Source organism: Phalacrocorax carbo, chromosome 3 (assembly GCF_963921805.1).
Source record: "Phalacrocorax carbo chromosome 3, bPhaCar2.1, whole genome shotgun sequence".
NCBI classification, from domain to species: Eukaryota; Metazoa; Chordata; class Aves; order Suliformes; family Phalacrocoracidae; genus Phalacrocorax; species Phalacrocorax carbo.
The window spans coordinates 17087621-17115438 of record NC_087515.1 but is presented as its reverse complement, the minus strand read 5'-3'; the positions used below and the strand labels follow the sequence as shown (position 1 = coordinate 17115438).

Here is a 27818-nt window from a genome sequence, read left to right as displayed (position 1 = left end):
GGGGGAGGCGCTGGGGGCCGGCCGGGTGCCCTGCCCAGCCCGGCCCAGCCTTCCTCCCGCGGGCGGCAGCCGCTTCAGCCCCGGGAGCGTCGGGGCCGATGGTGGCGGCGGCGGCGGGCGGGCAGCGGCGGCGGCGGCGCTGGGGGGTGCCGGTGCTGCTGGTGGTGTACGTGAGCTATGTGGGGCTGGGCGCCGGCGTGCTGCAGGCGCTGGAGCGGCCGGCCGAGGTGCGGGCGGCCCAGCGCCTCCTCCAGCAGCACTGGGAGCTGCTCGCCAACCACACCTGCCTGCGGGGGCCCGCCCTGCAGCGCCTCATCGAGGTGAGCCCGGGGGGCTGCCGGCCCCGCCGCCGGCACGGCAGCGGCCGAGGGAGGGACCGAGGGGCCCGGCCGGCTGGGGGCTGCCTTCGTCCGGGGGGCGGCGGCGGCGGGGTGGGAGGGCGGTGTGTGGTGACAGCAGCAACCTGGCTCACTGCCTGCCAGTAACTGTTTTAAAAAAGAAAACCACCCCCAGCTGAGGCTCTCTCCCCACCCGCGCTTCTGCGCGCACATCGTCCCGCCCCGAAGAAGCAGCCCACGGCGTGGCAAAAGCGGGCAGCTTCGGCGGCGCGGGAGCGCGCTGCGCCGGGGTGCCCGGTGCCTCCCGGCAAGCCGGGCTTTCCCTGAGCCGGGCTCTCCTGCTGCTGACGCTTTCTCCTGCCCTCCGCCGTCCTTCCCCCAAGCTGTGGCGTTGGAGACTCCTCAAGCGACGCGCCCTGACAGAGGGAGGGTAGTGGCAGCGTCCCCCACCTCGTGGTAGTGACCCGGGGCTGGCTGCAGGTGGCCTTGCTTTGCTGCTGGGCTTAGGAGGAACGGGTTGTAGCCTGTGGTATCTTACAAGGGGTAAATTCTAATGTAAACGCTTTGTCCCAGTAAGTTTAACTGGTTTCTATGTTAGTGTCAAACTCTTTCAGTTTTCTACTTCTTTTCTAAAGGGAAGTGGGAAAATCCTGGTGACACCGCTTAGGTACATCCTTAAAAATGTTCCTGAGGATATTTGCCGGACAGTTGCAAAATGCAAAGCAGGGCCAAATGCAATCTTATTAAAGTGCAGGTAGATGCGTTTTATAATACAAGCATGAGCAAAGTGGGGAAAATGGGTTCTCTCCTTGTTCAGTTTTTGTCTGAAAAAGAAAAAACTTCAACACTGAAGTGACCTGACTACTTACCCAAGCCAGTCTAGTTCAGTAGGTGCCGGTGGTTGAATATGTACTGCTTGCTTTGGCGCATCTGCCTCAAATAGATGTTGCCAAACAAACAAAAAGTATTTTTCTCTTTTAAAAGCAGTGTTTGTTGCTGGTTGAAACTGTGGTAGTTGGCCTCTAGAGTACAAAGGACCTGAAAGGGACTTGGATAAGTGTTTTCAGGTTTTTTCCTGCCAGGGAGAAAAACACAGAAACTATCTTGTCAGGAGTTTCAGGAAGGCCCTGGCAGACAAACCTGTGCTGATAGCCTATGTCAGGCTCTCATCCCTTGACTTTCTGGATGGTAAATCCTCTGTGGCCGTCAGTGCTATGTTGAAGATATGTTATAAATTTGGGCCTTTGAAACCTACCGTGGTATCTACTCTTACTGTTAATATTGTGTGCTGTGTACTGTGCTAGCTGTGGAATATAAATAGGGAGAAGTGAGAAATGCATGGGAAGACTAGTCTGGCTCTTCCTAAAGGCTGGTCTGAGCTGAGCTTCATTTGGCACTGGCCCATTGAACAGTGGGCACTAGGCACGGATCTTGCCCTGGGCTTGAAGGGTTTTGGTTGATGAATGACAATAATGAGGTGATAGTAGTGGAGAGAAGATTACGATCACAACTGAGCAGGTAGAAAGGTCTTTCTAACGTTCTGATGGTTTGTTTTACTGCAGGGTGACCTCTGCTAACTCTTGATACTGCTTGGTAGCCAAGGGAATAGGCCAGCCACCCAAATCCCCTTAGACCAGACACTGTTACAATGTGTAGTGCAAGTACTTAATTGTGACCCGAGCAAGCTCTAGGTGAGGAGATGACGAAGTTTTGTTTCATTTTACAGTGTCTGTGCATGCCTTCATGCTTTCAGAAACCATAGTGTGAGTTTGAATAGCTTTGTGTGTTATTTTTAATTACTTTCACAGTGAGAAATTAATCTTAAACAGATAATCCTCAGGACTGCTTCTTTCCTACACTCTTTTCTAATTTCCTGTAGGGCAATTGCTTGGATACTGTAAGTGAGCTCAAAAAACAAGATTTTTTTTGTGCAGTAAACTGTTATTGCAGTAAATTGCACAGTTTATCAAGCAATGTCATCACCTGCCCTCTTCAGATAACAAACTTGTATTCTAGATACACAGATGATTATGTGCTAATTAAGGAAGACCTATAAAGAGTCTGTGAAAACATAAAGCAGTGTGTGAATTTTAATTGCTTTAATGTTACTGGCAATTCCTCATTGTTTTCTTACAGCTCTTTCATCCTAGATAATTCTAAACTCTGTTTATTTTTAAGTGTATAGGGGCCAATATGGAATAAAATCCTAGTTTGCTAAGCAATGTACAAACATCATTTTACAACCTGTTTATCACTTAGTTCCTAGTAACCGACCAGGAGTGGAAATCCACTGTTCCAGCCCTTGCACAGATGGAGAGCAATAGAGAGCTCCTGCTTTGAGGAGCCAGCAAGAGAGCACGGCGTGAGGATGGGCCGGAGGAAAGGAAAAGGCAAACAGGCCATGCTGTGGTAGCTGGACCAGTGAATTCTCCTTCAGTAACTTCTGTGGCTCAGATCCTTTCCAGGGAAGAAGTAATTTTCTAGTTATCTAATGAAGAGGCAAAAGGAGATGGAAACAGAAGACCAACAAAAAACCTGAATGTTAGCGGAGGAAGTGTTAGGAAGTGTGTGACATCTGTAGTGGTGGGTCCCTGCTTCCCACAGCTGTGTTTTCTGCCTGGAGGGACTGGCTGGCTCTTTCCCTGCAGGATGCTGAACAGTTCCACATTTCCTAAATAGTTGAGGGTAGCACATGCGAATGCTTTACATATAAGCAAACAAAAAACACATGCTTGAGTGTTTATACATACATATATGTGTGTATGTATATGGGGAAGACTTTGCATTTTTCTTGGCTGTCGTTACTTAGAACAAGGACAGCAGGGGGGACAACAGAGGGACTTCGGCCACATGTCTCTCTGCTGTGCATCCAGTAACATCTGCTCGAGGAAGACATAAGTTTGCTTTTGTTGACCCATCTAACCCTAGGCTATTTTTCTGACATTGTATACAGTCTGTGACATGAACACGTTTGTGATGAACAAAATCAAGAGCAAACGGTTCCTCAAGAGCCATTAGGCTTTATGCAAAGAGGGCAATATCTGGCTTTTTATTATAAATTTGGTGGTGTCTTCACATGCCAGAATTACTTTCTGTGAGGTCACATCAAAGGAAGCTCTCATGATAAGACTTGCAGAAGATGGAAGCAGGTGCAATGATAAGGCAGGTTTCTTGAGGCAGTATACCCTCAGTACAGTGAACAGTAGCTGGACTCAGATGGGGGGGGGAAAAAAGTACCTAAGAGTCTCTCTCCAGGCAAAAATTATGTTGGTTCTAGTCTTGAGAAGTGTCCAGGGAGTAAGGCTGCACACAAAGAGGGTACTTTCTGTATTGCCGTATCTCTTAGAGCCAAGACCCTCTCTGACCTTTTAGGGGCAGGGGACACCTAGACACACTGCCCAGCATGATGCACTTCTAGTGCATAAGTGTCTGTTTTACTGCCTAGGGTGAGTGTATATATAGTTGTGCTCCAGCTGAGCTGTCCTCCAAACTCACTCCTTTTCCTACATCACTTTCAGTGTTTACAGGCACCAGTGTAGCGATAGCTGTTGTACTTTTCAGCATCTTGCTAGTCAGTTCATATGGCCAGGCTTGGGGCAGTGCATTTTCTGAGTTAGGCTATTACCATGTCATCCTTTTCATGCTACCCTTCATTTTTTGCTATAAACTTTTTTTTGTATACATATTTCCCCAATACAGCTGTTTTCTGTATTTATTATATTGTTCTATCCACTCTTTATTATTGTAGCTGCTATTTAAACCCAGTTACTTACATAAACCAGGAAGGAGAAAATGAGAGCTGAGCTAAATGAAATAAATTTTTTTTTTGTCTAGCAAGATTTAAGGTGTAGTGAAAAGGACGTAACTCTAAAAGGCAGGCCATAAACTCAAAGCCTGCAGGTGGATCTAGATAGTATTATCTCTAGAGTCAACAGCTAGAGCTACATGGAGAGGTTTAGTTCATGTTTACAAGACTAACAAGATACCACGTGACTGAAAGATCCTCATCAATACCTTGGCTTGCACTGACACTGAACCAGCAGAGATTTGTGCCAGCTGTCAGGAAATACAACCCTGCAAATACAGTTCACTAAAATCGTCTTGCCTACAGATGATGCAGCAGCGAGTGACTATTAAGAGGTGAGCGTCAGAGATCACCTGTTGGTGATAATGGACTTTAAGGAACAGCATTGGCTCTTGGTATTGTGGAGCAGTGACATCTGGATAGAACCCAGTTTAGTCAAATATCCATTGCCTAGTCACAGATGAAATGGGGTTGATCCCCTGTAGTCGTTCTTTCCAATTTCCTTCTTATCAAAATATACTACTACTTTGGTTAAGTTATAGCCAGTTTGTTCTTTGCCAGACCTATTAGTTAAAAAGAACTATGGATACCTTACCAAGACCGTGCATTCTGTGCTTATGGTACCCTATTATAGTATACCTTTGACAGAAGTTGTTAAAGAGAAGTCTTTATTCTATAAGGCAGTAGGTTAGCACTATATTGTTGGGCTTTTTGGAAGGTGAGGAGAAGACCTACTGATGAGCTGTTGTTTCTGGTTAGTTGACTCACTCCTAGGTCTGGTGGTCAAGGATATAGCATCTAGTACTTGTGTTTAAAAAGAGAAGGGGGCAAGGGGAGGGAAGTACAGGAACCTATTATCTCTTTAAGCAGAGCCATATAAATCGTATGTTCTTTGATATTATCAAATTCTTAGTTACAGCTGGTCAGGCCTGGTGGGAAGTAATGAGTAAGGAAGTGTGGCAAGCTGGAATGAACTGCTAACTGTCTCAATAATCTGTCCAGGCAGGTTTGAGGCACTACTAGCAGTGGATATCTAAAGACTGGGAGGGTTGCCCTCTAAAAAGAGAAATGGCAATTCTTGTCAGTTGTTTGAAGGTGTCGGTTATTCCTACAGGTTCTTGTTCATCATACTCTATCCTTTTTAAATGCAACTAAAAGAAAACTACTAGAGAAAGAGTTTCTCAATTTTACAAGGATGATGCAATTCAGCCTGTTGTACTCTGTTCTGTAGATTATATACTCAGTTCCCTTCAACAGGCCCTACTTATTTCTGTTGCAGCCCAGCTCTCAAGTTAAAGGTATCATTGGGGTTTGGGAAGTGATTGGAATTGAGCAATCTTTGTCCCATGAATCATGCTACAGATTCTTCTTTGATATAAAAGCTTAATTTTCAGAAAAAGTGCTAGTGGCTTAGGGTAGCACTGGTTGCGTGATTACTGTACTTACTAAATCTCTTGCTCCTTTACTGTTGAAGAGTAAGTCTAGATGAACTCTAGAAACTGTAGCGCAGGCCCAGCTGCAAAGTGAAAGTGCTTTTCACGGAATCACAGAATGGTAGGTGTTGGAAGGGACCTCTGGAGATCATCTTGTCCAAAGCCCCTGCTTGAGCAGGGACACCTAGAGCATGGGGCACAAGACCACCTCCAGGCAGGTTTTGAATGTCTCCAGAGAAGGAGACTCCACAACCTCCCTGGGCAGCCTGTTCCACTGCTCTGTCACTCTCACAGGAAAGAAGTTTTTTCTCATGTTTAGCTGGAACTTCCTGTGTTCCAACTTGTGCCCATTGCCCCTCGTCCTGTCATTGGGCACTACTGAAAAGAGCCCAGTGCCATCATCCTAACACCCTCCCTTTAGATATTTATAGGTATTTATGAAATCCCCCCTCAGTCTTCTCTTCTCCAGACTAAACAAACCCAAGTCTCTCAACCTTTCCTCATAAGGGAGATGCTCCGGTCCCCTGATCATCTTTGTAGCTCTCCACTGGACTTGCTCAAGGAGTTCCCTGTCCTTCTTAAACTGGGGGGCCCAGAACTGAACACAGTACTCCAAATGTGGTCTCACTAAGGCAGAGTAGAGGGGAAGGATAACCTCTTGATCTGCTGGGCACACTCCTTTTAATGCAGCCCCAGATACTGGGGCCACAAGGGCACATTGCTGGCTCATGGTCAACTTGTCCACCAGCACTCCCAGGTCCTTCTCAACAGAGCTGCTTTCCAGTAGTTCAGCCCCCAACCTTGTCTGGTGCATGGGGTTGTTCCTCCTCAGGTGCAGGACCTTGCACTTGTTCTTGTTGAATTTCATGAGGTTCCCCTCGGCCCAGCTCTCCAGCCTGTCCAGGTCTCGTTGGATGGCAGCACAGCCTTCTGGTGTATCAGCCACTCCTCCCAGCTTGGTATCATCTGCAAACTTGCTGAGGTTATGCTCTATCCCATCATCCAGGTCATTGATGAATATATTAAACAGGACTGGACCCAGAACAGACCCCTGTGCTGGTAGGGTTCATCCAGTTTGGAGGAACTGGTACCAATGACATTAGCAAATGTGGCTGGGGGAGGTGGGGGGAGCAGTTATTTGTTCAGGTCTCAGGTTATTCAAGAGACATGAAGTTAAGAAAACAGACGGATTCCACTGAATTCATAATGCCTGCTCTTCTTTCAGTCAGAATTCAGATAAGTTTCCACTCCAGGCAAGGACAAGGGATCAGAGCTCATGGATGGGAAAGGTGTGATTCATAATCTATTTTTAAAATTATTTTGAAGTTATTTGACCTTTGTCCTTGCAATCTGAGACGAAGGTTAATGTTAACTTTTTCTTCTGATCTACAGCTGGTATTCTGTGAGACATAAATGAATGTTTATGTACCAACATTACACAGAATTTCCAGGACACAAAGCTTATGTGAGTTTATATTTTCACATTAATCCAAATAGTTTGGTGCCTTGGGAACAGCTCCTTTTCCTCACTGATAGATTGTGAGGGTGAGGAGATAAAGTGTCTGAAGTGAGGCAAACAATTTTCAGGAGGGCACATACTCCCTGGAAAAGTGGATTTTTTTGTGTATGAACATATAAACATCAACTAAACTTGGGAATGAAGGTTCTTGCCCCAGCCCACTTGCATGCTTTTGCCTTCCTTGAGAATGGCTTTCAAATACAAAGGAAATAGTGCTTTTGCTCGCAAAAGTGTCTCAAGATTACTGTGAACTCTGTCCAAAATGCTATAGTTCAAAAGCACAGGGCAATGGCAGTGACTGGAGCTGTGGTTTATAAAAGGGTCATTTATATGACTACCTACACGAGACTTTCCTCCAAAAAAAAAAAAAAAAAGACTCAAACCACTTTTTTCCTTCTCCCACCCCCCCCTAAGAAATTGTGTGCTTGAGAGTCAGGAGTTCTTGTGGAGATCCTTGGTAGGGTCATAATCTTCCAGGGCTTCACTTCCCCCTTTTCACTTTATATCTCACTATTGGTATGGGAGGGGCAGATAGATTAGAACTGGTCTGATTAATCATTTATATGAAGTTTTATTTTTTGCTGTGAAGATTATAGAAGAGAAGCATAGTGTTCTGAAGATAGTAGAAACTGCAAGGGAAGTAGTGTCTCAGTGTACGTATATACATGCATTCATTCCTTAATGCTGATCTTAAATGACTTTTTTTGAAAGCTGTATCCAAGTCACATGTAGTTGTGACTCAATGCAGAGGTGTAAGACAAAATTTTTAGCTGGTGTTAAGGAGGTCAGAGTAAATAGTCACCTTTTGCAACACCTGGTGATCAGAAGCTGTGCTGCAGCCACAGGCTGGTGGTGGGGAGGCCCACATGTGATAAGAGGGTTTTAGAAGAGAGGAAGAGTGGAGAAGAGGAGGCCAAGGGCAGACCTCATTGCAGTCTACAGCTTCCTCAGAAGGGACAGACGCTGATCTCTTCTCTTGGGTGACCAATGACAGGACCCGAGGGAATGGCAGGGAGATGTGCCAGGGGAGGTTTAGGTTGGATATTAGGAAAAGGTTCTTCACCCAGAGGGTGGTGGAGCACTGGAACAGGCTCCCCAGGGAGGCAGTCACGGTACCAAGCCTGACGCTATTCAAGAAGCACTTGGACAATGCCCTCAGAGATATGGTGTAAATTTGGGGTTGTCCTGTGCAGGGAGAGGAGTTGGACTCGATGATCCTTGCGGGTCCCTTCCAACTCAGGACATTCTATGATTCTAAGTGTGTAAGCTGAGAAAGCTGGGAGTTGCCCAGAACTGATAACACAGCACACGTTGTAAATGAGACCTACAGGTATGGGTGAAGGACAGAGTGTCTCCACAGCAAATAAAAAAAGAATAAACCTACATTTTGCAGGGAAGAAAAAGATGTGACTCTCAAATGTCAAGAGGGAACTGAATTCTGTAGGCTGAGTTTGCATTAAGCTTCTAGATACTTAAGTGGGTGTCCTGGTAGAACCAGCAACCTTACTCCTTTGGTTTTTATTTTGGTGGGGTGGGGTTGGGGGTGTGTTTGTTGTTTGTTTTTTAAACTAGACAATATAAGCAAAAGAAATCTTTTTAGTGTAATTTAATCATGGTTTAATTTTTGCTAGTATGACTGTAGCTACATTGGACTTGTTGGTGCAAAGCTGTGTAGGTTGGTGGTACTTTTCCAGGATGGATGAAGCATGCAGTATCAACCATTTGTGGAAGTACAGACCCAGAGCTGTGAAGGGCTAAAAGGCAGTCAGGCTGATGCAGTGATTTTTTTTTTTTTTTAATTCCAGTCAGGAAACTGGGACAATGTTGTGTTTGAATGCTCCTGCAGGAAGAACAAGCAATGATTATGCTAATAGAGAGTAGAAGAGAAAGAAAGAAGGGGTATTGCCACTCTAAAATAAGTTTGATAAGTCGGAGATATGTCAGATAAGGGAGTTGGCAGAAATCCACAGCTTCCTCAGGGAGTTAACAGTGAGCTTAAATTAAAGGAGGGAATTCTCTGCAGAAGAATGCACAAAACTAGGCTTTGATTTGTACTGCGATATAATGTTCTAACATAAAGTGGGTATCTGCAAGCATTAGTTTATGATGTTCCTAACTGAAACTTTAGAGTCTGTGGTTGAGCAGAACAGAGCTGGAGGCCAAATGTGGGTATTCTGGGGCATGTTTTTTCACAAAGGAAACGGGGCAGACATCTGCATTTAAATATGCTACTTCAAATGGATGTCATACTGTTTTTTAATCACTAGCTATGACAATGTTTGACCATGCAAGTAGGCTTTGCATGGTGTTATCAAGAATAAGAACAGCTGACTTGATGAGAAGAATGGGGCAGCCTGCAAATAAAGCTTCATTGACTCATGAAGGCCCAAGAATCTAAAGATCCAAATTTATAAATCCTATAGCAGTTACAGTAGTTTCCACAGAAACTTTTATCTGTTGTTAAAATGTTGTTTTAGCATTGTCAGCTAAAATGTAGTATTGGCTGTGAACTGTAAATTACTGTAATTTTAGAGGGGTGGAAGTGCAGAGAAGTGAAGTTATACTGTATAGCTTGTCTGTCGGTAGAAACCAAAGTGGAACTGAGTTCTGTTTCTTTCTGATCACTCTAACCACCCATTTCCTTCCTGTTCTTATTTCAGTTGCACACATGACCTTTCATGTTCCCAAAATGTCAAGCCCAAGCTCTGCAATTTCAAGATTGGTTGTGTTTCAGCAGCTGGTGGTATTGACTGGGGTCTTAGCGCAGGCAGGTACCTGCTTTTGAACACTGAATTTGAGATGCTGCTTCTTCTAGGTGCCTTTTAATGCATCAGGTTTTGAAGCAGGCACCGTATAAATATAAATTAAGAGAAAAAGGAAAACCCCTGGAATGTCACCTCAAAATCAGTGTAAAGCAAAAAAAAAACACCTCTCTGGTTCTCAGAAAGGCAGGCTAAGGGAACCAGCAGATATGACCCAATGTGTATGATTCAGTCCATCTTTAATGAAGCTTGAACCCACAGGCCAAAATATACTTCAGGTGTTTTTGAAAATCAGCAGCAAGACACATTGGTGCCTCTTCAATGGGAAAAGCAGGGAGAATTCAGCTGTTCTGTTAGAGTGTTTATTAGCTGGGGTTTTCCTGTGTTTTAACAAAAATTATAAACCACTTAATTTTTCTATGAAAAAAAGCACTAGGCAAAAGCAGAAGTCTAGAGGAACATATTAAGTTAGGGCAAGTATACACTGATACCTTCCAGAACACACTCTCAGCCTCCAGGAGTCCAATGACTTCCTGTGCCAGAAGCAATTTCTGTGTATTAATAGCTATCTATGGATTTGTCTTCCATGAATCTGTCTCTGGGTGCATCTGTAGGAAGGCAAGCTCCATTAGTTCTACTGTTCTCAGAAGAATCAGTCTTTAATTTTCTATTGTCATTGTCACTGTGTCTCAAAGGTTGATTCTAGACACTTTTTTACTTTAAACAAACAAAAAAACCAAACCCAAAACAAGCCCCAGAACAAAAGCTGGTATCCTTACATCCACCCTCTTCGAGTACTCCCCTTAGTTGTAGTATCAGTAGTTCTTTCTTCCTGGGAGTGTCTGTTTATTCAAGTGGCTTTGATTTGCATGAGTATTCACTGGTCCCCATATCAGGCTGTGACAGGCACGGTGGATCTAATGGTTATGATGCTATCTGGATGTCTGATAACAAGATTTAACAAAGAAATGCTTAGAGGCTTTCTTCTGAAGGCTCTTGAAGACCTACCACAAATATATTAAGTGCCTCAATCCCAGAAACAGAAAACAGCTGGCACGCGAGGCTCAGTGCTTGCTCTTTGCCCGTGGGTAATGGTTACATGGTGCCTTCCTTCCCATTGAGATGAGTGCAGGATCATCATGCCCTTTAGTGGAAATGTTTTAGCCTATCTGCTGGCTCTTAAGACAAACGCTGTATTTCCTGGCAGTTGCAACACCTCAGGGAAAGTTACAACTCTGAGAGGCTGGGCTGTTATAAATCACTGCAAAGCTGGCATGGGTGCTCACAACTGCTCAGTCCCTTGGTCCTAAACCATGCAGAATGGAAGTGGTGCAATGACATGAAATTAAACATTTAATGACTTGGTTATTGCTGCTTGCTTCTTAGGTGATGTCTTGTGTAGGCTGCTTATTTCCCCTTTCCACATGAAGAAATTCTATTTCTTTGGGCCGACTCAGACACGATTTCTTACAATCAATCTTCTTTAGTTCCTAAGTGTTTCTGGCTTTAAAAACTTCATGTCCTGTGTAATGTTGTCAGCTGCTGAGCTTGCATCAGCAGGACATCAGGCAGGAGAATGGACAACAAACATTCTGCATTTGTTGGCTTTTTGAGTCTATCTGATCAAGCTGATAATAAACTTACTGGAGAGCTGGCCTGTTGCCGTTCCAGCAGGCATATACACGTTCAAGACAAATTACGTGGAACTGCAGAGGCCACAGGCTACAGAAGCAAGGGTTGAGAGAATAACAAACACACTATTTTCAAATGTAACCACTAGTTTCTGGAGAAAAAAAAATATAGGTCATCTGTATAAATTCCCAGTGTTTCCCTTGCTGTATGGTTTAGTTTGGGAGCTATTTTCTGTTTGTGGGGACTGTGATTCCCGATCAGGCCATTGTCTGCAGAAGTTCTTACACTTAAACCAGAGGTCAATAGAGAAAGGTCAAAGCCTGCATCCCATACAACCTGACAAACCCAATGTAGATACCAGCCCTGAAAGAAGAGGGGGGGGGGGCTGGAGGAAATTACACACAACCTATTCAAAACAAATTCTGCTGGAGGCTGCCTCAGACAACCTTTTCTCTTTTTTTGGTCTTTTGGGGGGGTGGGGCTCAATTTTTTTTTTCTTTTTCATGTCACTTATGCTGTGTACTAATTCCTTCTGTGAGTTGCCCCATTCAAGTTATAGCAACAATTCACAGAGGGAAGCATAATGTAATATAGCATCTGGTATTTGGCCCTTTTCAGAGCAAGTGCTTTCTGCTCTGTCTTGTGCAGAGAAGAGCATGTTGGCAGACTTTAACAGATTATAATGTGACCCTGAATGGTTTAGATTTACTTGAGTTATGCATAAACTAAGATATTCTGAGAGTTCTACTATCAAAATATGTGTTGATCTCTGAGCTGCTCCTTGCTCTAAGTGTGAGAACTGGTAGCTCTGGAGAAAAGAGATAATGGTCTGTGTAGTTAAAGTGCTGCTTGGGTCTCTGGAAACAATTTTAAATTCACAGCCCTGTGTAGTATTACATAAGTCACTTACAAAATGTTACATCAGTAAAATGGGACAAAGCTTCCTTGCTTTGCAGGCTTGAAGTGTTGGTTTGCTTGATGGATGTATAAATTGCAACTTCTGTGTAAAACTCACAATTGATGCAAATCTAGCCTGAGAGATTCCTTTTGTTATCAACGGTGAAAGCTTTATCAGCAGCCTTATTGTTAGGATAAGGATAGTATTATGTGGTATCTGCATGTCTTTCTCAGAGGTGATGAATTTTATATATTCTTGGCTATACTTTGCATTCAAGGATCATCAACTCTCAAGGATTCTTGGTCAGTACATGTGAAATGTTTAGTGTATGAGCTGTGATTAATGTTGTTTGGACACAGTCAGTTCAATGTCATTAACCTTACTGGCATGAGAAGGTATAGTCGGATGTGGGCACTGTTAAAACATCTGGTATCTTATTTTGGCATAACTCTGCGCACTTCAGCATAGTGACTTCTGAGTCCTTCCCAGGTGGATCGAACAGAATCGGGCATCATGCTAGCCTAGTCCATTTATTCATATTTATAGTCCTGATGTGGAGACATATTGCCCAATACTAGTAGGCTGGCCATCCTGTGTGGTCTCTGTCTCCTATATCACACCATATACATTCCTCCCCAGTATAGGTAAGTTGTAGTTTGTGACTTTACCAGCCAGCACTGGGAATGCCAGTCATGTGAACTTGCCGTAAGGGGGTTTGCAGGATCTCACGTTATTGTCTCTTTGCAGGGTATTGTCCAAGCCTACAAGAGTGGCATAACCCTCCAGGGAAACACCACTAGCCTGGGCAGATGGAACTTCAGCGGGTCTTTCTTCTTCTCCATCTCTGCAATAACAACCATTGGTAAGAGTCCCCTGCTTGCAGAGCTGCCTCATAGGTGGGAAAGGAGCGGGAATGAGGACCTGTACTACCAGATGCTGCTCCAACTCTGTGGGACTTAAGGTAGCTTGCCTATATCATGCAATAGGTAAACACCCATGAACCTAGCCCTAGAAATGCTTTGTCAGTGCCAGTGCAGTGCAGTAACGATCTCTAACGAATTAGATACAGGGATAATTAGCTTGGTATGTATCCCTAAGTTACACAGCTTTTGGGGCCAGAAATTCACAGTGCTGCACTGCCTGTAGTTCCCCAAGCCTAGTGCTGGCTGAGAGGTGTGAAGCGAATTGTGCATTGAAATGAGCTTTTCCCCATCACAAGGAGAGGGAATGATTTTGACAAACTCTTAATATTGGCTGTTGAATATTTGGAGGCTATATTTATGAATTATTCCTTTATATTACTATCTGTATTGGATAAGAACCTGCTCATTTAGGTGAAAGTCAAACAGCTGGATAAATGAAACAATTCAGTTAAGTCAAGTTTCAGCAAATGAGTAAAGACAGCTTAATAGGGAAGGCAAAACAGGGAATTCATTCGGTCCTTCCCACGGGCAGGCAGGTGTTCATCCATCTCCAGGAAAGCAGGGCTCCGTCACGCATAATGGTTACTTGGCAAGACAAACACCATCACTCTAAACATCCCCCCTTCCTCTTTCTTCCCCCAGCTTTATATGCTCTGCAATATCCCTTTGGTCGGTTGGGGTCAACTGTCCCAGCTGTGTCTCCTCCTAGTTTCTTGTGCACCCCCAGCCTACTCACTGGTGGGGTGGGGTGAGAAGCAGAAAAGGCCTTGACTCTGTGTAAGCACTGCTCAGCAGGAACTAAAACACCCCTGTTATCAACACTGTTTTCAGCACAAATCCAAAACACAGCCCCAGACTAGCTACTATGAAGAAAATTAACTCTTCCAGCTGAAAAGCTATGAAGGAATGATGGGAATAAGCGGGGGGGGGGGGGCAGGGAATGGAAAAAATAAAATGTATTTATGCACAGTGTTACTAAAGGCAGATGCTGTTACTTATTGTCAGTGCATGTCCCCATTCCCCAAAACCATTAATAACTTGCCCTAACACCTTTTTTTTTTTTACTGTGTGACACAGTATTATAAAAACCGTGGTGGGAGAGTATGAGGAGAGATGGCTGTTGAGTTTCAAAAAACCCTTATGGGTTTCCTGATTTGTGTTGAATCTGTCAGCTCTCCTCAATAATAAGTATATTTTTAGATCAAGAATTCTCTTGTGCACCCAGGCGGAGCATTCTTTTTATTTCTCTGATCATTATTAGTGATACATTGACTTCAGAACATTAAGCCCCCAAACGAGCTCAGAGAGGTTTTTTTTGCATTGGGGTGGGGTGGTGTCATCTTCCTGTGACTCAGTACATCCTTCTGCCTTGCTCTTTTGCACATGTATTGTTCTGGTTGGGAACTATGTTTGATGTGTTGTACTACCAGGTATGGATTGTACCAGATGATGGCAGTGGAGGCTCATTAGACAGGGCCACACAGGCTGTGCGTTTCCAGCGTAGAGCCTGGGCAGTTCCTTCCAGCCTTTGGTACAAGGCAGAATGTGCTCAGAGCTGCTTTGCTTGCCTCAGTAGTTAATCTTGATCAGTTTCTAAGGTGTCAGAGCGACTCTGTTTTACCACAATGGATTTAAGTTAAGGACATTCAGGAAGAATCAAATTTGTCATGTTAAAATATATGGGTTTTTTGTGTTGACAGAGATGTAGACTAAACATTTCTGGCTGTTACTCCATGAAAGTCTAAGGTACTCTTTTTCATGGTGTGGGTTTTCTTTTTTTGGTTTCTTTTTTTTTTGTTGGCTTGGTTCAGTTTTTGTTGTGTTGTTTGTTTTTTTTAAATAAAAACTCCTTTCCCTGATGGCTTGGGGCTGGGGGGAGGTGTAGGGAATGACTTGATAGCGGACAAATAAAAAGAACCAAATATTACAGCTTTTTCAACTTTCTGTATCTCATAGTTTTAAAGCTGATGCTGTGACTCTAGGGACTTGTTCATGTTTTTTTCAGTTGTGGAGTTGAGAATGCTGTACAAGTTGCCTCTGTGCAGAGAACTTCAGACAACTGGGCCCTTGATTTTGCTTTTTCAAGTTAAATTGTTAATTGCATACAGGTTAGTGTCTTAACACTCTGTTGATAAGTGTTGTAGAACAGGAAAATACAGATGGTGTCAGAGCCTCACCTCGCGTCTGTTACCCATCCTCTTTATGCAAGTTCTTGAGATGGTGCTGGTGTAGCCTCATTGACCCAGACATCACTGCAAGACTGAGAAGGATAATTGATGATGTCAAGTAAAGAGACAAAGTCCTTTCCAAAGAACTCAATGAAGTTCAGAGGAGTGACTCACAGTAGGAAGCTTCATGTGCAGGGCACGGCTATACAGTAAATGACACAGTTCAGAAGGTTTTTTGAGAAGAGTTTGATGAGGTTTTCATGTCCTTGTGTGGCAAGGAAGAGCTTATCCCAGGCTGTAAGTATGGAACAATAGAAAGCGGGTCCAGCTTCACAAGATTAATGTATAGTTAAAAAACAAGCCCTTCTGTCAAATTAGTTCAGAAAGGATGGTGTTAAAATGGTAACAGAGAAGAGATGTTCTCAGGAATTTAGGGGTACTACAAAAAGATTTTGTTGAAGAATCTGGGTGGACTCTACCTCATGTGTTCAGGCTGCTGCAATCCTTCATCCTGTTTGTCACTTACGTATTTTTTCTCTGCAACTAATGCTATTTGTGCCTTGACAGCCTCTTATGCAGTATAATGTCTTTGTGGCTTTTGCATCAGCTATTTTTTTCTTAGTCTTCTCAAACAGCACTGCCAAATCCATTACCACTTTTACCTTCATTGCTTCCCTTTATGAGGTGTTCTTTCTACTCCGTCCACTTCTGTTTTCTGCTTTAGGTGCTTTGACCCCTTCAGAAGGCTTGGTTTCTCAAGTCTTTACCAGAACATTCTCTCACTAGGATACGGGAAGGGACATTAGCTTCTTTTCCCACTGATTCAGTCTTGAATCCTCACATCTCCTGTTGCAGCATCTTCTGTGCTGTACCCTTCTTCCAGTTAAATGAGCCTCATCTATTTCCACTAGTGATTGAAAGCAGTATACAAATTTTGCTTAAAAAAGCAAAGTGTCCAGCCTGCTGGTTAGAACACTTGGTACCCTAATGCCAAAGGTTTAAAGAACAGATTTGTAAGAACAAAAATCTGTTGTTTAAAGAAATGCCCCAAAGCCTACTTAGTTTTTGGCCAATCTCATAATTTGAATGGAACTGCATTTATAACTTTTGATCATGTGGGATGGGCAGCCCTGGACTTCTGCTAATTCATTCTTCCCACTGTTATACTTCTGTACTTTCTTCATTGCTGTCTCTTGCATGTCATGTCATCCCAGATCTTCTATGTTAAATCATTTTCTGCAGACGTTTCCATAGGAACCCTCTCTCTTCAATGCCTTGAAGAATCATCATCAGAGTTTCTTTAGAGCTCTAGTACTAAACATGATTAAAGAAAGAGAAGGTAACTTGCTGCTGGTTTTATCTCTCAGACATCTTTATCCCTTGCCTACACAAAGTCCCCCTTTCTGTGTTTACTCTCCTAGTTAGTTTGGACTAACAGGGCAGAGGTCAAAGCAAGTTCAGAGTGGGGCACAAGATGAAAGTTCCTAAAGTCAAAGGATCACAGGGTGGTATAATTTCAGAGAAGGTGCTAGGGAAAGGATTCTGCATAACTTCCCACACAGTTCCTGATATTCTGCCACCACTATTGATTTTAAAATCAAACTGTTTAACTTTTTTTGTTTGTTCTATTCATAAAATTGAGATGCCAATGCAAGTACTGGTCCTGCTTGGGGCTTCCGAGTCCTGTTTCTGTCTCTACCACAATTGGGAGGCCTTAGCAAAGTCATCCTCCATGGATAGATAAATTGGAAATAAATGGGACTTCCCATATCAGATGTCTGAGCTCAGCGTCTGTGTCCAGCTGACAAGCTTTCCTGCACTTAGAGCAGACTTGGTGGGTATAATGTGAAATCTCACAAGACACTTGAGAAGCCAAGCACACTCATTTGTTTTGTGTAGTTAGCCCTCTCAGAGCCATTCAAAAGTATGATGGAGGATAGGAACCCCAAACTTGCTGATGTTCAGTTGAATGTAAGTGGTACCAAATGACCTTTGAAAATCCTAATGCTCGTAAGGATCATAGGATAATTCAGCCTTCCTGGTACCTCAGAAGGTCTCTAGTGTAACCTTCTGCTTAAAGCAGTCAGCTATGAGGTCAGACCAGGTTACTGAGGGCTTAATCAGGGACACCTTCCAGCTAAGCTGGTCCCATACTCACGTTTTCAGGAACCAGACAAACATACCTTAGGCTGTGTAACTGATAGGTTTCTTTGGGTTTGTCTTTTTTTTTTTTTTTCCACTTTGCTGAATTATGACATCTTTTCCATCTGAACTGAATTTGAATAATTTTTTTTCTATGCAACTTTTGAATTTATAATGAACAAAACCTTTCATTTAGCCGAGATTAAAACATTCAGTTTATTTGTAAAGAGCACAAGAGAAATAAAAGTTTAGGTCTTCAGAAAAGTGTCAGAGGAGGAGCTGGTGGTAGGAGCAGTTCTGTGTTTTGAGCACTCCCTGAGTGTGTAGAAGACCAGTGTGCAATTTCTTCCTGTGCCTGGGAGAACAGGATTGTAGCTCACTTGAGATCACCCTAACTGCCAAATGGAGCATCTTTCTCTGAGTGTTTAAGTGTGTACTGCAAAATAAAGTAATCCTAGCACAGGCGCCCTTCACTGAACTGCGCAGTGGCCCTGTGGATCAGACACTCGTGTGTTAGGCGAGACACCTGGCTCCCAGGCTTCGCTGAGTGTCTGGGTGTTCAAAGCAAAACAAGAACATTCTGTAAATTTGGGATTAGGTCATTCCTGTGGGAAGTGATGGCTTGTATCCACTCAGGAAGGAGAAATAATTAAACCAAATCTCCCCAAAAATGTGTGTGAGTGTTCAAACCACTGATAAAGTTACTGGTTAGAGAAGTGACTCTTCCTCCAGCTTTTTTTTGAAAAATCTAATCCTGCTTTTTCCCACAGCTGAAATTATTTGGTGAATTTGCAGATGTTTTTCAGGCTATGAAAGACACTTTTTTTTTTTTCCATTCTAAGCACTTTTTGCTTAAAATACTCTTTTTACATCCAGGCAGTGAGAATGGGAGCCAAACAAACCTCCCATTGTGGGTAGCAGAAAGTTGAAGTTGCCTTGGCTGAACCAGGGGCACTGCAAGAGGGTTGCTGTATTTCGAATGAAGAGATCTTTCACTAATGATCTGTTAATCACGCATCCACCTCCTCCTCTTAGCAAGTCTCCAGAGCCTCTGAATCCCTTATGTACAGGAATGTAATGGGCAAGCAGGAAAACAAAACTGAATTTACTTAATATGTGCAACAGAAGCACATGAAGTTAAGGTACGTAGATAGAACACTTAGAAATAAAACTACTCTTACTTTGCTTCTTCTAAGAAAGATTAAGTTACTTTGCACTTCATTTCAAAATGAGAGAAGCTATACAAGTATTTAATCCAGCTGCTTCAGTAAAAACCCTTACTCTCTGACCTCTGTGTAGTTTTTGGTGAGCAATCCTTGGTGTCTCTTGGCACAGGCATGTACTGGGTGACATCCCAGTAGCAGGCTCATGAGGGATGTGACACAGCTGCCAGTGTAGTTTGGTTTAGTCTTTGAACTTGGCTCAAATCTTCTAATGTACAGCCCACAATGGTATAAGACACTGATTACCCTCTTACCATTTACTGAAGAGGGTGAGTCCCATTTACCCATTCCTGCTTGAGTTTTATAACAATTGAGGTTTATATTACACCTAGGTTGGCATCTGTTGGTCTAGTCCAAAGGCAAGGAAATGTAAATTGCTGTCCATTTTGCATAATCTAAAGTCTCCTGTGCTGTTTAATCAAACTTTATCCTGTATAAAAAAAGCTAATGGGACATGCCTTTTTGGTATATGTACAGCAACTACTCACCAAGTCTTCAAGGGGAAAGGGAGCTAGATAAATCATATGCAAAGCAGATCTGTTGTTTGGTGTGCTGGCTTTACTGTACACATTGGATCTTCTTACATCATTGAATTTTCTGCACCAAATTAAATGTAATGTACAGCTTACCCTTAGATGCTCTCCAGTCAGCACGGTATCAGGCCCCCAAGATACAGAACACTGCTGTGTTTCACAGTGACCTGAGACTGTAGACCTTCCTTCCTCTCCTGTCTGATGTTTTTTTCCAGTGACTGGATAATCTGGAAAACTATGGTAAAAAGACCTGCCCAAACCATTACAGAAACCAAAACCTTGGCAATGGCTGGCCATAAATGTATGTGACTCATGTTCAGACTCCAGCCTTACAGTAAATGCCACCCCAGCTCTTTTTCCTGGGTCCAGACTGGCCTGCAAAACACCCTAATTCTGTAAGAGAGGTAAAATTGGAACCAGTCCACTGAAATGTGGCACAGCCAGTGTGAAACAGGTCACACCAGGCACACAGACTTTAAATCACTTAGATGGGATCATCCACCAGGTGTACTTGCCTGCGTCTCATTGATCATACCTGTTAGTCTGGAAATGGTGAAAGATGGCAGAAGTCAGCAATTACATGGTGTGGGGGGCGAGTGCATAAACATCACAGAGCTGCTCATAAGTGAAGAACATAGCACTGGGATTAAGGCTGCTGTACAGTCTTAATTTAGCCCCTTTGTTTGACTGTATTTCAAAACAACCTCTAGTTATGTAACAGCATCCCACTCTTTCCGGGGGATGCTCTGCCCTTCCCAGGGACAGGCTGCTGGGGCCATTGCTTTGGAGGTACATTATGTGTTACCGCATGCATTAAACCCAGGGGCTCACAAAGCCTAAAATTATTGAAGGGATGTCCTCCAGATAGTAAAATTTTGAATTTGTGGGGGCAGAAGTGAGAGGAAAAGACAGCCTATATACATACTGTGAAACAGTTTGCTGCCAGACCTTTTTCTGGGGGTAGTTTGTCAGTGCATGTGCACAGTTAACTGCAGTGTCATCCGTGGCAAGAGATTTTGTTGGCACAAAACTTGGCACAGAATGTGTAGACATCCCAAGCTCGTAGACGCACATCTTTCTACGTTGATGGTCACTGGCTTATTGCAGCTGGTGTGGGACAGAGGTTAGTGAAGGAATGGGACTCCATCTAGTGAGCCATGGATGTTTGTGCTCTCACTTATCTCGTGTACAGAGCCCAGCCCGTGGACCTCTCCCTCTCCCCTCTGGGGCTGCTCACTTGCCCTGGGGCTACACCACCTACAAGCATGGTAGCAAGGTGTCAGTGGTGCTTGCACTGCACCAACAGTTGGGTGTAAATTCTCCAGATTTATTGCCTCTAGGCAACATTTTGACAATTTAAGCTTAATGTGTATTTGGTACTTTTGGTGCAAAAGAGCATTATAAGCAAGGTTAAGTTCACTAGTCCTGTGGGACAAAGGTAGAAAAAGGTTGTTATAATTAAAATGCTATTGTTGTGGTTCGGAGACCATGACAGCCATGCAGGATCATTTAGCAGCAAACCTCATGCCAACAATGCTTACAAAAACTGAACTAAACGGAAGTTTTTCATTTACGTCAGATTCCAGCCCAGACAGTGGGTAGGAGAGAGGAAATTTACTGGTAAATGGAAAAGGAACTAAACAAAACTGGCAGGGAAAGAAATGTTATTTTCCAGCCTACAATAGGATATGACAAACAATGGATGTAACTTACAGTTATTTATTAAAAAGGTCCTTTTGGAGCAGTGACCTTCTTGTCTAACTTTTGTAGAAGATGGAGGTTCACCCCTCCAGGGGAGGAGGGCAAGCAGAGAATATTTTAGATTTAACACCTCATTCCTTCCCTGCCTAGGCTATGGGAACCTGAGCCCCAGCACTGTGGCTGGTCGAATCTTTTGCATCTTGTTTGCACTCTTTGGGATCCCCTTGAACCTTGTACTCCTGAATGAAATTGGGCAGCTGATGCTGTTGGGGACTCAGCATTGCGCCCATCGCCTAGAGGAGGTGTTTCACGGGCAGGTAAGCAATGTGGACAGCAATACACCACCCTCAAGTTCAGGAAAGAAAAGACAGAAAGGGCATTGTCTGGTATTTGGGATCCTCTGACTAACAAGGACAGCCTGCCTACCTGTTTGGCCAAAAAGGCAATAGTACTCAGGAATAACTGGAAGCAAATAAATTTAGTTTATGACAGCGTTATGATGTGTCAGATAAGGTTGTTTATTAATTGAGGGAACTTCTGTGATGAATGGCTTCCCCTACAGCAATAGAAGTTCTGGAACCTTAGAGCCATGCACAGTCCTAGAATATCTGGTCTGTTTATCATCAGTCATAGTTAGAACTGAATATGTAAGTTACATGGGGATATTTGTGGAATAGGCTTTAAACTGGCATGAATTTAGGACTCATGAAGGTGATGCCCAGTTTGTGTTGACTGGGAGAGCCACGCAGTTTATTCCAGTGGAATGTCATGAATGTTTGTATGTTTTTATGGAGTCCAGCATTATCTTCAAGCACTGGACTTGAACTGGACTTTCCCTGATGCCCTTCTTGTGACAGTCTCTTTTTTTTTTTTTTTCTGTTTTACTAGAAAAAAGCTTCCCTCCTGATTAAGACCTGTGCGCTGGTAACTGGCTTGTTACTGTTCCTCCTGCTACCTCCCCTTTTGTTCTCTGACAAAGAAGGCTGGTCTTATGAAGAAGGCTTCTACTATTCCTTCATTACCCTCAGTACTATAGGGTTTGGAGATTATGTCATTGGTGAGTAGTTCACATTTCATTGCTTTCACCTACTAAACGTCAAAGCCAAACACGTGGCACATGAAGCTCCCAACTTGGCAGTCTTATACCACTAGCAATCCATAGACCTGATGATAAATATGTTGTGGTAGGCTTTTGACAGGTTGGAGAAGACTTGATTTCTGAGGTAGCAATGCCACCTATGGAAGAGCAAAAAAAATGGTTTCCCAGTCAATGAGTAGTCTTAGAGCGTTCAGGTGATCTGTCCCTTGAATGACTACAACACCAGACTGGAGTTGCTATATTTTTAATCATAGCAGTCACTGATGGCGCACTCAGTGCACTCCAGTGCATTGGCAGCGATTAATTTTAAGCAGATGCTACTCTGCATCACCATTAGCAGACAGTGACCATTTCCTCTGTCAAAACCCCAGACAACTGCTTTCTAAAAGGCAGCTTAAGTCACTTAAATGTAGACTGTCAGGCACCAAGCACAGCCTAGTTTTGGTTGCCAAAACCCTTTGCCAGAGGAAATGGGTTTGGACCCACGCCCGATGCATTTGCTGAAACACAAGACACACCTTTTTGATAAAGACTTTCTCATTAAAAAACAAATTGATTATAGAAACACGTGCACCCTTGAATCCCTGGGAGGCAGAAAGACTAAAACATATTATTACAGATTCTTTATTTTCCTTTCTTCAAGTGCTTGCATGAGGCTTAGACAACTTAGTGGTGGTTACAGTAGGACTTGTCTGTAATGCATCAAAGGTATGACTAGAGCTTGTCTAGGCACGCTTAAATGAGCTGGAGTCAAGTTAACTTGGGTAAGGGTATCCAGATGGAGCTTAACAAAACCTAGCCAGTTCAGCATTTTCCTGATTTTATGGATGATGCTGAACTCTGTGCTGCAGCATCTTTACTTCTCTCAGTTCCTGATAACTAATTTTGAACCTCTTCACTAGTATATCTCCCGTATCCAGGCGTACCCTCACCTGTGTGGTATAGACACTGTAGATTCAGTATGGGAATAACTGATTACGTCAGTGACCTGTAATACGTACATGCCAAACCATTTTGCCTTAACAATCCTGTGTTTGTGGTTTATGTTTCAACTTAAAAATAAGCAGGGCCAGGGTATGGGTTCAAGTGGCTGTCGCTATTTTGTGACTGTTTCCCCCACCAGTGTGATCTCTGGCACTGTTCTGGACCAGGTAAATTCTGGGGGATATCACATGCCAGGGGTGATGCCTGATGTTCACTTTGGACACAGCTGCTCTGTTTTGTGGGAAATATAAGCCAGGCCATGGCACTTGGATTTGAAGTCACAGAGTGGTCCCTAGCCTGTTTTATTTTGTAATATTGATGTAGGTTCTCTTACTAGCCCTGAAATCTGTTAATTTGCACATTCAGTAAGCACTTCTATTGGACAGAGGATGCCATGTAGGACCTAAACTGCTTCTGATCTTCTCATCGCCAAGACTGCACCTATCAGATGGTCTCTGAAGATAAAGTATTCTCCTTGGAAGCCTCAAACAGCCCTTCCCTCTTGTCTTCATTTATTATTTAGAAGCAAACATTTTTTAAACCTTTGAATTTAGCATTGGTGGAAGCTTCGTGTTTGAAGAATGAATATGATACTCTTCCTGGTTGAAGTTCACCTTGATGTAGAAAGCCAGCCCAAAGAGTAGTTACTGCAGAAGTTGTTAGTAGGTCCCAAACATTTGCCAGTGGCTTAGTGACAACCTCAAAATGTCTTGTGGTCCCATTATACTGAAAACACATACAGTGTGTGTTACATAATATATAATAATACCAAGTAAATGGATGTAAAGGATTGGGTGTTTAGTATGCTTCTGCTAACCAGTTACTACTTATCACAATCTTGTAGACAGTAACAGTTCATGGACCATGATTTGGAAACTGCTATTCTGTTCAGGTAATCGCAGTACAGTACTCCTACATACAGCCAGTCACAGATGATAAATACCTAAACACCCACCTTTGTGGATGTCCCACTTCAAACCCAGACCTATGTGTACTTTTCATTGGAATGTGGTATGGAGAGTGGCCTCCAGGTTCATGGAGGTACCACCTCATACACGTTAACTCCTCACGCTCTGTCTTGAAAGTATCAGGGCTTCTGTAGCATCTGCTGTGCTGTAGGTATTTTTCACTTTATAACTAAAACTTCCTAAGGTAAGGAACTAAATAATGAAACCTGAGAAGCAGCAGAGAAAAAGCCCATGCAAAGACTTCGCTGCCACTGGTTTGTATCTTGTACCTTGCCTGTGTTTGTAAGGGTACCCCAGCCTGCTTTACAGATACAGCCCAGTCACTTCATAGGGCTGAGCTCATTCCTTTGCTTTGCCTGTATTATTATTAATATTACTACTAACCCTACCTTAGCACATAGAAGCCTGTTTGTACTAAACATTGTGGAAACACAACCAAAAATATGGCTTTGCTCCAAAGGGATCAGAGAGTAGCTGGCTGGTTGCTCAGCTAAAGGTAGCGTAATTTCAAGCTGTCTTCCAAGGCTTGGTTGTTCTTAGAGGCTCAGGCCCCTTCCCTCCCACTCTGAGAGACTCACTTGCTCGCTGATATCTGGCTTAACAAGCTACATAAAACCCACTTACCTCTCTGCCTGCAGAGGACTCCTGTTACATACTAATACAATATTGTGATGTTGAGTGGTAAGCAGAGAAATGAAACTGTGTGCTTAAATGTGAATAACTTCATTTTGACATAGATGTAATCTGGGATTTATTTTTATTTCTCATGGCATAGATGTAATCTGGGATTTATTTTTATTTCTCATGGGTAATCTTTACAATTCCTAGGGAGTTCTAGGCTGTTGCTGGCATGTCACGAAACACACTTGCTTACAGTATCTGTTCACATGCTAAGTAGATGGCATACTCGTGTTTTATATAGAAATCAATAATACTGGGTCATATTTCCACTGTTTTTGCTTTACATGTAATGTCTCCTTTGAGGCATTCTTGATCCAACCTAGAAATGTTTTTGGTTATTGTCTTATAGGGATGAACCCAGACCGCACCTATCCAGGCTGGTACAAGAATGTAATATCTCTGTGGATCCTCTTTGGGATGGCATGGCTAGCACTGGTTATCAAATTTTGCATCAGCTTTCTAGAGAGCTCCAGTGACTTCTGTCAGTGCCACAAGAACAGCAAAGAGATGGCAGAAGACTTAATTGATGACAAGAAAAATAGTATGACGGGACTTCACAATGCGGAGATCTGCAATGACAAAGACACAAAACCAAAAGTACCAGATGAATCTCACACCCACATAGCTCCTACAGAAGCACTCTAGGGAAGAAACATACCCTTGGTGTCTCTTAGGTTTTAGTGCACCAGAGATGCGCCACTTAGAAATGTGGGAATGGAGCTGCCTTGGCGTTCACATGGGGTAAAAGGTTGCTTACTGAGCTTGAAACGGTTCTATTCTGAATTGAGCAATGACAACAAAATGTTTCATTTGCAGCACCACCAAGAATTACCATTGGGATTCTTAGCCAAAAATAGATTTACAGAGATATTGCCTACCCTCCCACCTCAATATATGAGGTAAACTTTGACATCTGTACGCAACACTAGCTGCTGTCCTTTTCTTTGCCTGCAAAGTTCTTGTAGCCTCTAATGGTATGTATGGCATTTTGCACATACAACAACCAGAAGAGCCAGTACCATTTAATGAAGGAAACAAATTGCGTGTCGCTAGAAGACTTAATGAAAAGCACTGTTTAAAGCCGCCTGGCAGTCACTGCAAATGTGCTCCATCACCTATATGCTTGTGCTTGCCAAAGGTAGTACGTGCTTTTGCTCTCTGATAATTAGTACATGGATGGCAACGAGGCAGAGCTTGTAGAGGTGCCTAGTAGAAACAGGTAATTCAATTTTTTTAAAAGAAATTTCTACATCACAGGTCCATTAATATTAAAAAGAGACTAGGCAGAAAAGGAGGACTAGAGGCAGTTTTAACTGCCAGTAGTTCCAATGTTATCTTGTGCCCAATGTTAACAAGGGCTACTTAATCTAGAAACAGACTGGAGTATCTTCAGCTGTGATCAAGAGATGCTATTCTTATTAACTTCTCATGTCATAAATGAATAATGTATCTGTTCTAGCTAACAACTTTTATATAAGCACAACTATGTTTTAATCTGTAGAATGTCAGACCTGCTTATTTGGCCTTTGTGTCAATCATGAAACAGAACTGTTGGGGTTTTTTAATTCCATTAACTTCTCAGAAATCATTTTATAAATTATGCCATTTATAAAGGCCCAACAGTGTCTAACTTCTGCTGCCATTTATATACCCGTGTCTAATCTTCTCATTTTCTTACTCCTGTTGTGCTACTTGCATTCTAGATCATTAACTCTGAAAATTTTACCATAGCAGTAAACCAGAACAAAGCATTTGGGTGAGCCTTCAGCTTCTGCATTGGACCAAGATTCCACATGGACAGTGGAGAAAAGACTGAAAACAGTCTGTTGGAGTACAGGATTCAGGAATTAGAAATATGCATAGCTGGATTCACAGAAAATCACTCAGTGAAAAGTTTACAATCTTCAGGAACACAAGTTCTGGAATGTGTATCATGAAAACAACATTTCCAGAGTAGGCCAGTCTGATTGTTGATATGTGGTGGAACTGATTCGACTTTAACTTTTCACAGGCTCTGGGGATTTCTACCAGCTCTGCTCCTCAACAAGAAGGCTTAGCTTAAGAAGAGTTTCTTCTTTTCAATTTGAATGTGTATTATATTAATCACATCTAATTCACATTCCCATGTATTTGTAGTTTGTGGATGAGGTTTTCAAAAGTGCCTTAGAGGTTTGGGAACCCTGGTCCCACGGAAGCGCACACAGAGTCATATGCCTTAGGACAGCTAATATACGCTTCTGAGAGCTAAAAGGAAAAGGAACTCTAGGAGTAGTCCCGAAAAAAGGAAAAAACAGTAATTCTTCATAGATCTCAGTGCTTCTACTGTATGTCAGGGTTCAGCCACAAACCGAAGCATGTGGCTGGGTCTCAAGGTGACTCAACATCTGCCCCAGCAATCCTTGCTTATTCACTTCCTTCCGCAGCTGTGCTGTTGTATTACCAGCTGCTTACCACCAGCGTAGTCCTACCACTGACTGACAGTTGCAGCATACTTACAGGAGGCACATTTGAACAGCTTGCAAGCCACGCATAACTCCAGAGCTGCAAGTTGCCTGCTTGTGTCCTGGATCACCTAAAAAAATATGAAATGAGTGAGTCAAACACCATATCTGCCTGGGTTCTTTGATGCCAAATTAGCATGTTGTCACTTATGAATATCCTTTTATTGACAGTTCCTCAGCTAGCCTTTAATATGGACAGTAAATATTATTGTCTCCCTACAAACCGCTTTGCCTCTAGTCCTTCTGTTCTTTATAAAACGACTGTGGTTAAATGAGACATGGATGAATTTGTTCCCAGAGGGAGGAGAAGAAAGTGGAGTTTTGCAACATCACAAAAACATCATCACTGATGTGTCTACTCTACCAAAATATGAAAGGTTATCTGCTCAAGGGTAAAATAAAGAAAACAAAAGCATGGTGCTGTTATCATTCTTGTCACAGCTGACTTGCAGTCTTCTGTAATCTGCATTGGAAAATTACAGATGCTCCTTGATTTTTTTTTTTATAA

The 27818-nt window shown here is 43.0% G+C and overlaps 1 protein-coding gene across 1 annotated transcript; it reads left to right on the top strand.

Annotated features, from left to right (window-relative positions):
• The first annotated feature begins 33 nt into the window (after positions 1–33).
• KCNK17 (potassium two pore domain channel subfamily K member 17) lies at positions 34–27818 on the top strand. Its single transcript, XM_064446022.1, has 5 exons — positions 34–320; positions 13135–13249; positions 21228–21394; positions 21966–22134; positions 25159–27818. The coding sequence occupies exons 1-5, from the start codon at positions 99–101 to the stop codon at positions 25452–25454; spliced, it is 969 nt and encodes a 322-aa protein (XP_064302092.1). The 5' UTR covers positions 34–98; the 3' UTR covers positions 25455–27818.